Source organism: Falco naumanni, chromosome 3 (genome assembly GCF_017639655.2).
Source record: "Falco naumanni isolate bFalNau1 chromosome 3, bFalNau1.pat, whole genome shotgun sequence".
Taxonomy (NCBI): Eukaryota; Metazoa; Chordata; class Aves; order Falconiformes; family Falconidae; genus Falco; species Falco naumanni.
In genome coordinates, this window is record NC_054056.1 from 49,766,604 (window position 1) to 49,778,721 (window position 12,118).

Here is a 12,118-nt window from a genome sequence, read left to right on the forward strand (position 1 = left end):
GCTACATGTAAATTTTTAGAAAAATATGCAAAACAGATTATGTGGATGTGGAAATATCAAACAAAATCTGAATACACAATCTCTGAAACTTACTGAACTTAAAAACTTTTTATTGACATTAGTAGAACAGTAATGTGTTTGCTGTTGCTTCTGATAAGTGGCCAGTAATTGGCTGATGGTATTATTACATTAAAAAGAAAATCCCAAACCCTAAACTGGGGGTAGGGAGACAGGCAGATTGTTGGATTACTTTGAAAATAAGCGAGTAACAAAAAAAGAGCAGTGAGGAGAAAAATAAAATTTAAAACGATGCATCTGCTTTCTGCATTTGCGTCACAACTGTATAACCACATAAATTCTCAAGGGATGTATATGCTTATTTTTCAGAATAAGGTGGAGGGTCTTCGTGAGAATCTTTATTTTCTCTCAAAAGACAACCTTTCGACAATGCTGGAAGTTATCCTGGAACATACGGAAGACTTCACAGACTCTGCCTATACCAGCCATGAGCACAGAGAACACATTTTGGAGCTGTCTAAACAGGCTAAAATGGAACTAGAGCAGCTGGTTTCAGTGTGGATGCAAGCTGTAAGAGCTTTTTAGCAAAGTAAATCTTTTCACCTCTACTTTGGAAAGAAATTTTAATGCAGTGTTTCTTCTGGTCTAGGAAGAGAGAACTGTGTGTATTCCTCACAGTGACAGCTGATCAAGGAAGCCAGAGTTTGTTCTGTGCTTCTGCAGCTTCAGTGTGTTCTGTCCTCCCCCTGCCCTAGTGGTATTCCTTCATTGCTTCTTTGCTGGTAAATTAGGCTACTAGTGGTGGTAGGCTTATTTTAGTAAAGCTGTAAGTGGAAGCAAGAAGTGAGTGGAGGTATCATTGCACAGTCTTAAACAGTTAGGTCTTCTGGTGGAGTGGTTCAGAGACATCTATTGTGTTGGTCCCGTGGCGGTGACCATAGTTTCAATTTCTTGTTTTCAACAGATTTTGAAAACAAGCTATTGAAAAGGGAACTATTCTAAAAAATTGACTGATTTTAGTCTTGTGAAGAAAGGAGAGAGATGAAAGAGATACTAAGACTTACAGGCAATTTTTTTTTTTAAATTTGTAAAATTAATATTAAATTGTAAAAAAAACTTACAAGATTGAAATGATGGTAGTTTTCCTTTTTAAAGAAACACATTAAGTCTCCCTCTTTCATTTGTCTTGTCTCGTTCCTTGAAGATGATACAAGATAAATGAAAAAGGGGGAGGAAAATCAAAGGTGGAAGTGCAGTTTCTGTTTTTGATTCTGATTTGCTTTCAGTCTTGTTCCTTGGGCAAAATATAGCACAAAATCTTATCAATACTCTGAAGTATGGCAGATGTGTACTAGTATAGGATACTTACTTAACTGAGTGTATTATGAGAAAGCATTTTTGTTCTTTTTCTCCTCTTTGAATCACATGCTGCAGTCAAGTGTTCATAACACGGTAGTACAATTTGAAGAGCATATAACTTACTGATGATACAGACTGTTGTTATTACAAAGAAGGAACATCTTGAATATTCATTGCACAGGCTCTCATAACTATAAGAAACTAAAACTTTGTTTAGCTTGGTCGTGGTGATGAACCTTGTTAGGCAGCTGTGTGAGCACTGCTCAGCAAGAGCTAACACATCCCCATGGTATGGTGCTGTTTTGGATTTGTGATAAACACAGTGTTGATAACAAGTGCTGTGGAGAAAATTAATTCTGTCCCAGCCAAAACTACTACACTGGGTATTTCTGAGCTCTGTTACTGGTGGAAAACGATCACCTCTAAATAAATTTGCATACAACACTATGCATATATAAGATCCGTGATAATACTTGGGTTTGCATGTGTGCTTATGCATTAAGTATTTTCATTAATAAATCACTCAGCCCAGCTGTGACTGAAAATGCAGTAAGCAGGTAAAATACCATCAGCTCACTGTAGTGGCTTTTCAGTTTCAGCTCTGCAGCTTCATTGGAGGGTGAATGTTTCCTGAGGGACTTAATGTTATTCAAATGGGTTTGTTGATTAAAAAAAAAAAAAAAAATATTATGCCTTTGGATACATGACCTGAGGGATATGTAGAGATCTTAGTGCCCAGTTATTTCAGTTTCCACTCACCATACTTCCCTTTAGCAAGCAGAGTAACTGTGAGTCTTTGAAGAGTGTATTTTAGAACAGAAGTGTCTTATAACCTAGTTCAAGTCTAAATTAGACTGACATCACTGGTCTACTCTTCTTTGTATTATTGTATGTTAATGAAAACTAGCTGGAGCGCAACAGGTAATCGAATGCTGTTGATTGAATTTTAAATGTTTCTGAAATCCCTTCTGTGTGTGTTTGAGCTCATAAGATCACAAGCAGCTGTCCTGTTCAGGTTTTCTTGTAACCTTATTTTGGCTAGCAATTCCTTCACTTGTGTAGGCTTTTTTTTTAAAAAAAAAAGTTGATGTAGAAGGAGCAAACGTGCACATTAAGCAAGTACAAGTAATAAAAAGGACACTCTACTGAGTGCAAAACATGTTCCTTGTTTTAAAAGTGATTTTGTGTTGCTACACTTTTACACAAATTACTTAAAGGAGAGCGTTATATTTGAGGGACAGGTAGCTTTGAGACTTAGAACAGATGAGAATACCTGAGAAAATTATCATATTAGCTTGGGTGGGTGTTTTTTCCTTCAAATAAAATGCAGGGTCCCTGTGTCTATGCCTTTGTGTTATGTGAATTTAGACTCCGAGGGGCTCATTTCTTTGCAGCTGTGGCTGTGTTAATAGTCCCACCTAGGAGAATAGTTTCCAGTATATTTTGGAGAAGAATGCAGAATCACTGATACTTAATTCTTTTTCCAGCGTGTGCCTCTTGATGTTTGGGTTGTTCCCTAGTTAGGTGCTGTTTGCAGAAGTGGGAGCTCTGTCTTGAAGCTACCTCAACAAAATGTTCTCAGCTACTGCACCTGTTTGAATTAGATGATGACCTAAAGTCTTACAAGGATGCTTTAAGTAACCTTCTTGTAATTCAATATAGAGCATCTGGTATAATGTTTTAGGTACCACTTTATTTTAAAATGGCGTTTCTATTTAAAAAAACCCAAAGAATTAAAAGTGCCTCAAACTGTTTGCTCTACTTTAGGATGTTTAGACAGAAGATTTTTGGAAGTTGTAAAGCTTAAGAAAGCCCTTTTCCTCAAAAGAAGCTCTGAGAGCTTTAAAAATAAATTCCTGTTGAACAGAAACAGTCAATTAGCTTGCATCACTATTATTTTTAGGTTTGATGTGGTGATAGATGTTTCTATAAAAGAATTTTTCAGGTAGACTATACACAGGATATGCAAATGAAGACATTGCATCTAGAAAGAAAAGGCTGTCTTCTAAAGCAACTTGAAGAATGACACGATATGAAGGCGAGATTTGCTGTTTTTTTTATGTAATCTTGGTTGCTTTCTTTGGCTTGTAGCAAAATCAGAAGACAAAGGATCTCATGGAAGACTTGGAAGTAGCCATTTTAAAAACATGCCAGTGCATGAATGAACTTAAAAGAGAGGTAAGTCTAGTTTAAGCAAGCATGAACTGAATACAAGCTTTTATTTCTTGTAGTATGTGAAGTTGTAAAATAGGATACTGTACCCCAAAAGGCTGTTATCTATTTATAGACAAGGCTAGCTAAATCAGAATTCCATCAGGGAGCTAGTATGCAGTTATCTTCTGTTCTTACTTAGAACTGATTAGAAATCTGTTGGATACACAGGATGTTTCCTAACTCTGACAACAATTGTTTAAAAAAAAAAAGAAAAAGAAAAAGAGCAACAATGTTTGGAAATAAGTACTATGTATATAATCAGTACTTTAAATGTAAAGGCTAAACTTCCCTTGGGGATGCATGCATTACTGTTTTGAATACTTTTTTTGTAGTGTGTGCTTAAAAGAATAAATTACGTTTGCTGTTTGTTTGTACTTAACCTGTTCTATTGATTTCTATAGCAGAAATTTGCTATGACAGTGCCTTATACTCAGGTATTTTTCTGGACAGTTGGCAGCTGTGGTGTATGTGCCTGTTGTAAGTCATTCTTTTCCTAAATGCAAGCATGCTGGGTATCAACTTCCACACATACAAGATAGCTGCCTCATTTGGTACATGGGATGGAGTGTACTTGCTGATCAGGGTCCTCCCCCTGCCATTAATGGATAGCATTGCTGCCTTGTCTGTTCCACAGATTTGAGACAAATACAGAATTGTTTGTGCCCGACAGCTTCCAAAATATTTGCAAAGCATTCGGATAGCTTTTCAGCTACTTCATGTTATTGTTCCTTTTAAACAGATGGAGAAATGGAGACTTAAGAACAGTGAGGATTTCAATACTAGGCTACAGAGCAGTACAAAGATATTGGGGAAGTATGGTGAACTCACGTAGACCGAGCTCTCAGGAGCTGTAATTGGAAAACCCTGACTGCTCAAAAAAATCATGCTGGATATTTTTTGATAGAGGCAAAATGAGAAATTTTGGCTTCTGGAATATAATTCCTGCAGCTGTCCAGAAGATTTGAACAGTGTTTTGAATTTTTCAGTTGCGGTTACGTGCCTTGTGCTTCTGCCGTCAGGCAGTGTGTTGGGCTCCCAGAAGATGGAGGATACATAATTTGTGCACTTTGATTAATAGTTTTTTCTTTGGTCAGCATTATGTAGGAAGTCAGTAGCAGAGCTTTTCTGGAGTGACATTCAGCTGCTTTAACTTAAGATCATCCTTTTTGAGTAACATCACTCCCATGTGTTGAATGAGAAGAAAGGGTTCCCAGTCGAAGTAGCATGCAACTATGTAATTTCATAAACCATAAAGCCAAAGGTGGCTGGAATATAGTATGTGGAAGAAATCATTAGTATCTTGACTTTTCTTGCAGCTCCATACATTTAAATCTTACCTTATCATCCTGCCCACAGGTTTCTATTTATGAAAATACCATGCAACAAAGACTACACATTTATCACACTTAAAAGAATTTTGTCAGCTTACAGTAATAGAAAATTACCTTCTGTAAACCAGCTAACAGAAGTGGCATAATACACAAAATAGTGGGTTACCTGTGCCTTGTGATGTAGCTCCATATTAAAAGCAATGCAGGTGAAAACATCGCATGCTGTCATAGAAATTGTGGAGCAAATTGAGTGGGTGTGAATTTCTAAATTAATAAATCCCAAGTTCTGTATGACTTGGTTTGGTGACCTGTAAAGTATAAAAGCTTACTTAGTAAGAACTTTTTAAAATGCACAGGATTCATGCTACCTCTGCAAGTAAATTCAGAGTATTATGTCATTTTCCTTGTTCTCTATGTAGTGATTGGATTGATCCCAGAGTAGCCATGCTTCTGTACAAAGGCTGAGGGGGACTGTCCTGTCGGTCTGACTTTGGGTGCTGCAGCGTAGCAACCAGGTTCCCTGTTGGTGAAATTTAAGTGTTGTGAGAGCTGGGTGGCTGAGGACACAAGACAGCCTTGTTAAAAGCAGTTCTTTCCCATCTCTGTCACTTTATGGAAGAAACAAAATGTATGTTCCTTCCTTGGGATGATTTTCCTGCTGAATGATCAGAGACAGCATTAAGTAGAAGTAAATTTCTTTTTTAGATCAGGATGAAAAGAATCTCTAATGAAAAGGTAATCTCTATGTGGCCTATATATAAATGAGAATTACTTGTTCCTACTCTAACACTACAAGCCTTGCAGATATCCTTTCTTCAGAGCTGACTTCCATTTCTGAGGGTAGTGATTTATGCTAATTTTTAATGGCATGCAAGTAATGCTTTATAGATACTTTATAACACATTGTCATAGCTTTCTTTTTCCCCCTCTAAAAAACAGTTTTAGCAGGTTTTGAGGCAACAATTCAGATTTCTTGCATGAAATTAAAAAATACCAAGCAAACAAAAACTTAATTCTGGACTGCACAGGAAGTACTGCCCGGGAAGGGGGTAAAAATAGTAGAGTCCAGTGGAATAAAACCCTCAACATATCTTTCTAGTAAAGGTTCTTTCCTCTCCAGTGTCAAGGCCCACCAGTGTCACAATTTGAGGCTCATTGTATTCATAAGAACTTGAAAAATACTTTCTTGAACAGGCAAGTTTTGTTGTATATTCAGCGCAGTCCAACAAAGTGCGTAATAATATTGTAAGACTTATAATCATCTTACCAGAATGCCCTCCTATTTCTAAAAAGGCTGCAATTTTGTTTTTACTTAAGCTTTTAAAATGGGGCTGATTACAAGGCATAGGTAAACCTCCTATGACTAGTCACTAGAACTAGCAGCAGCTGTCACTGATAGCTGTTATCAAGCAGAGTCCTTCACAGCACAGTTTCAGCAGATCCATGTGTCTGAAAGTCTGCCTGGATTTATGGTTGTGTTTCAAGGGGAAGCTTCTGCTTGCTTGTTGGGATATAGGGAGAGTGTCTGAGACTTCTCCAAGACCCTTCTCTGGCTTCAGTCCCCTTGCAGAAAAGACGCTTTTTACTTTTTTAAGGCTGTGTCACAAGCTGATTATAGTCGAGCTTTTCTTTGCATCATTGAGAATTCAACTTATTCATAGGAACTTAATTTCTAATGAATTATAAACTCAGGTGCTGAGTGACTTCATTTTGTCTCACACAGTTTAATGTGTGTTCTTCGTGAGAGGTAGCGTGGCTATTGTGCCGTGATTATGCTGAACTTGGTGCCCTGCAAATTCATGCACCTGGGTTTTTTTCCCAGCTGTAACATCAGAAAGCCGCAGTGTGATCATATCCTTGTTTTGTTCAGCTGCTCTTTTGTTTCTCTCCATATTTGGTTGTGTGTTGTTTTTTTCTTTTTGAGTGTGGTGCATTTTATCTTTTAACTTTGAATAGTAATTGAAGAATTAAAGCCCCAGCCAATATGCAGGCTGTATATGAGCTTTCATGACAGCGCATCTTTTTGCTTCTTTGAAAAATCAATCTGTCTCTTAAGTTTATTTGACATGGTACTGGATGAATTTTTTTCCTTCCAAGGTTTATGTCTCTTTCTTATTTTAATGCTACTCAAGGTCCACAGTGCAGCAACATCTTTGGCAGCAGATCTGCTAAAATACCATATGGATCATATGGTTCTCAAAGCATTAAAAATCACAGGAGTAGAAGGAAACCTTGAAGCTGTAGCAGAATATACTTGCAAGCTATCAGAGCAGAAAGAACAACTTGTGGAGGTGAGTTCATGGCTGCTTTCATTTTGTAAGGCACTTAGATCTGAGTGGCTGGATTTGCCTTAATCTATTATTTAGGAAGGCTTTGGTCTGTGGTTTTGTGACTTTTATTTTATTTTGAATTCCTAGTATACTGTTTAATTTTGTATTGTTCTTGGTAGGGTCTGAGCCAGAGTTGTCACTGTGGCATGCAGTTGCTGTAGAAGGGATGAAGAGATCTAATTCTCCTGGATCTAAACTCAATCTGCATGTATATACTGGAGCTAAAATAGTCATTAAAAAAAGCAGGTTTCTAGCTCCAAGTAGAGATGATAGCCTTTTTCTTTCAAGCAGTAGGCATCCAGCAACAGCTGAATCCAAAGACACAATTTTAAGAATACTGGGAATGTAAGGTTAAGTTTCTTAATACAGTGAACTTGACTCTTTTGAAGATCTTGTGTAGTTTTTGTCAGTCATTAAAAATCTTTTCTCCTTTGTGAAAAAAAGTGCATGTTTCATGTACTAATACATTTGTGGTTTTGTATGGTAGTATTCATACACGTGAACAAATAGGACTTCCAAGACTACTGAGGGACCATGGCTGCGGAGGCTGCCTCCCCTCTGTGTACCTTGTTGCTCTTTTGTCTCAGATGAGCAGATGTAACTGTACCAGTAGGAGACCTACAAAGATACCTCATTTTGATCTGCAACGTGGTGATGCCAGCAGCTATACTTATATGGCATCTTACACTCGCTAATTTCTGAAAAATTCCGGTATCATGTGGGGCTTGAGGATTCGGCCCAGAAGTATGAATATGCAGAAGCAACCCTTGAAGTTCTGGGACTGGCAAGTCAGCACTGTGGATTTTTAATTTCAGCTTTAATGTCCCCTTTTTCTGTGACTAATTAGTATCCTGGTGAGACACTGATATTTTTTATTTTTTTTTCAGGCATAACCATGAGATTACATAGTTTTTGTATAGGAAGCCTTATGGCATTTCTGATGATGGACAGTGCAGCTGGTTTCATATCTGCTGTCTCTGTCTTACAAATTCTCTTTTTGATCTGAAAACAGCAATGTTCCTCTCCGCTCGAAGTTCACTCTTAATCTTATGGGGGGGGGGGGAAGATGACTACATTTCGGTTACTGTGAAAGCAAACAGTATTTCTTCTATAGATTTAATTTTACACTGATTTGCTCAAAGATAATTCAGTCCTCTGGATGATAAAACACTAAATTTTTCACATGGTTGCTAATTGCTGAGTAAGCCTGTTTTGGTGAAATCATTTGTGCTACAATTTTTCCAAGTTCCTTAGGTGTCTGATTACTTTCAGGTTTATTCAGTCACAAATATGGGAAATTGTTGTTGTATTTATGTATAAAGACTTTTCTTTCTTTTGGTGACTTTCTACATATTCCAAGTCAGGATTTAGCCCTGTTAGTTTTTATTGTAAATGTTTATTGTAAATTTAGTTTTTATCGGAAATGTCCCCTGAGAAACACCCAGCTGTGTGGTCCCCAGTAAGTTTCTGAAAGGACTATAAATAACTCTGTGTTTGTGTGTGTGTGCACCTTTTCTTACTACTAATTTTATATTTTTTACCATTCTTTTCTTTTTGAATTTTATAAAAAATATTTAGATGTGTCGCTTACTGAGGCATGTTTCTGGAACTGAGCCCCTTGAGATTACTTGTATACATGCAGAAGATACCTTTCAGGTCACTGGCCCACAGGTATGCTTAGCTTTTATCTCACCACTTCTGCTGGACATATATCAATAAATGTTACTTGTATGACATTTTTTGAGACCTAACATTGAACGGTTCGAAGCAGCACTAAGAAAGAGTTACGCTTCAGTGTTGGGCAGTAGCCAAAGGAATGCACGAGGAAGATCATCAAGCCTGCAAATGTCAAATGAATACGCTACAAAGACATAATAGTAGCAGTTTAATTTTGTGTTTTGCCTGTGTGAAGGCATTTGTGAATTCATCTGCAACACTATGTACTAGGACTTCCAATAGCAAATATTTTGTTCTCTCTACAGATAATTTCTGCTGCAGAAACACTGGCATTACATCCATCTAGCAAGATTGCAAAAGAAAATCTTGAGGTGTTCTGTGAGGCCTGGGAGTCTCAACTGAGTGACATGTCTATGTTGTTAAGAGAAATCAACGACGTGTTTGAAGGAAGAAGAGGTAAGAATGCCATGTAGAAATAGAAAAATGTAAGTTTCAAACCACATAGTCTAATAATTTTAAGTGTCATTTCGGAAATACTATTTTCTTAAGAGAAGAGCGCAATAAACAGTACCTCATCCCATATGGCAATGTGGAATCTAGGTGGCAATATGCAAATCCATTGGTTTTGTATAGATGTTGACTTAAGCTGCTTATTGGATTTTTTTCCAAAGAAAAAACAGCCGAAAATTTAAAGGCCTGATTTGTGTAAAATCAGGTATGTTTAAATTTCCACACTGTGATTAGTTCCAGCAAAATCAAATGGAACTGTTCAAAGGACACAAAAGTATTTGACAGAGCTCTTTGCCAGCAGTGTTCGAATATTAGGGATACAGGGCTTTCATCCTGCCTTTTGGTTTGTCTAGGACATATCTATTCCTGACTATCAAGATATAACTTAAATTGTGTGACATTTAACTTATTTCCTGTGTTTCTGGAAAAAAAAAATATATATACATATATATTCTATACTGTCACCTTGCCTTGTATTCGCTTCATAATGTAGTGAATGTAGCTATTTGATTTTTAAACTGCTGTCCTTTCTCCTGGATGGAATCTCTGACGACTCTGCACAATCTTGGGATATTTTCTTTGGTTGGTAAGTTTATTGGTATTTATACAACATGTAGAAGAAAACCTTGGAATCTTAGGAAAATAATTCTCTGTTTACTTTTAGCATAGGGTAATTTACCTTTAAAATGGAAGCCATTTTGTCTTTCATTTTTATTTAACAGGTTTTTTTCAGATGATGTCTTTAGTGTAGCCTGTCATACTACTTGTGGCTACGTGTTTGTTTCTGTCTTGAAGGTGTAATTGCATACAGACAGAATGTAATATATAACAATACTGAATGTCTTGTATTTTTAAGAAAATCACTCAGGTTTAAAAGTTTAGGTTTAGTTAAACACAGGGACTTCATTTTTCTGTATCTAATATACAGAAAAAGTCAATCCTTATTCAGGTTAGATGACACTTTATCACTACAATACTTCATCTTCCTATTAACATGAGACCTTTTTTCATTTTTAGAGTTCATTTTGTCAGTTTAACTTCCTGTACTTGATCAGGTGTTTGTGTAAGCGGTTCTTTTGTGCCAGCTTTGTTGTGAGGACAGTAAACAACCAACCACAGAGCGCAATGTCTTAAATTGCTGCTGCTGATTCCTAGATGAACGTGTGTCTGAGCCTGAAGACTTGTTAAAGGAAATACATGATTGTTATCCTGTCTATTCTTCCACCTTGGTCTGGAATGCCATGTAAAGATGTGTAGCAAGCAGAGATCCTGTTTATGGGCCTTTTAACTTTCAGTGGTTTTTTGCTTTGTTTTGAGAGCCAAGGGCATACTGACTTCCTTTAAACGTAGCATTACATTTTATATAATACAGCTTAAAATACAGTATTACTCTAATATTCATGTGTTACAATAAATTTGGAATTTGGAGGGCTGATCATGCAGTAATTTATTTTTTCATATTCATACAATGGTCTAGCAGGATTGAATCATAACCTTTTTATATATTTATATATGTGTGTGTATACATATATATATTTATTACTATTTAAATATAAGAATAATAAAAATTACTGTTTAAATATAATAGGATGACAATCATGTGGCCACAGCAAAGCATATACTTGGCTCTCCAAACAAACACTTTTTGAAGTATTGCAGCAGATTCCCAACCACTCCTGTAGTTAGCAACTTTTTCTTCTCTTGTGGCTGTTGACAGCAGATAACAGATATTTTCCACAAGTGGTGCTTTCCAATTTCTTTGAAGTATCATGTCACAAGGCAACCCCATGTCATTGCTTGAAGGAGAGAGAAGTGAATGGGTAGGTGCTGCTGCGCGTGTTGGAGGCTCTAGTGTGCGTGTGTGGGTCTGGGTGAGATGAAGACTATTTCCTCCTGTTCGGCATCGCCAGATGAGTCCGTTCTAATTAGCATCTATTATTTTCTTAGTCGTTCTTTCAGCATAAAGTGTTCTGATACCATTGGTAAGATATTAAGTGTAGCTCGTTTTCTTTATGTGGCCTTGGGCTTGTATTAGGTCTTGTATTGCCAAAACGATGCTTAAGAAATCTTGTCTCCATTTTCCTTCTCTCGTGTCCTGGCCTGGTAAGAGACCTCTCTGAATCTAAACTGTTTCATATTAACTGTCAGTTGTCTCCTTAGAAATAATGTGGTCTCCTATATCCACCTATCTTTTACAAAGTTTTTCTCAGTTATTGTGGGCTAATCCCTTTTTGTTTGCTTGTGTTCTGTTGTTGGACTTCAGAGTGACTCTTGTCAAAGAAAAGAAAGGAAAAAACCTCACCCAAACACTCCCACCTTTTTGCTTCCAGAAAATACCCTAAAGTTACATTGCCACTTTCAACATTTCTTTTCCTCCTTGAAAACATGACTGACGACCCCATAAATAAACTAAAATGTTTGTTTTCCAAGAGATCGTAAGAGTGGCATTCACAAAACTTTTGCCTCCAAACACAATTTTCACAATATTATATAAGGTTTTATTCTTCTCATAACTCATGATACTTGTCTTAATGTTGAGATTGGTAAAAGTGTCTTGATTTTACAGACTAAAATGTAACAAGTGCTTTATTCCTAGTAGAATGTGATTGTGTGTACCAAAAGATAGAAATACAGTAAGAAGGTATATTTTTTTTTTTCCTCCTCAGTTTAAGAACTTGT

At 36.8% G+C, this 12,118-nt stretch overlaps 1 protein-coding gene across 1 annotated transcript in view; it reads left to right on the plus strand.

Moving 5' to 3' along the window:
* The window catches only part of CTNNAL1 (catenin alpha like 1), a 58,826-nt gene that overhangs the window by 34,125 nt on the left and 12,583 nt on the right, over positions 1–12,118 (plus strand). The window contains exons 7-11 of the mRNA XM_040588039.1: positions 388–588; positions 3,469–3,555; positions 7,055–7,213; positions 8,831–8,923; positions 9,235–9,385. Coding sequence (XP_040443973.1) covers positions 388–588; positions 3,469–3,555; positions 7,055–7,213; positions 8,831–8,923; positions 9,235–9,385 — 691 coding nt within the window. The remainder of the gene's footprint in view (positions 1–387; positions 589–3,468; positions 3,556–7,054; positions 7,214–8,830; positions 8,924–9,234; positions 9,386–12,118) is intronic.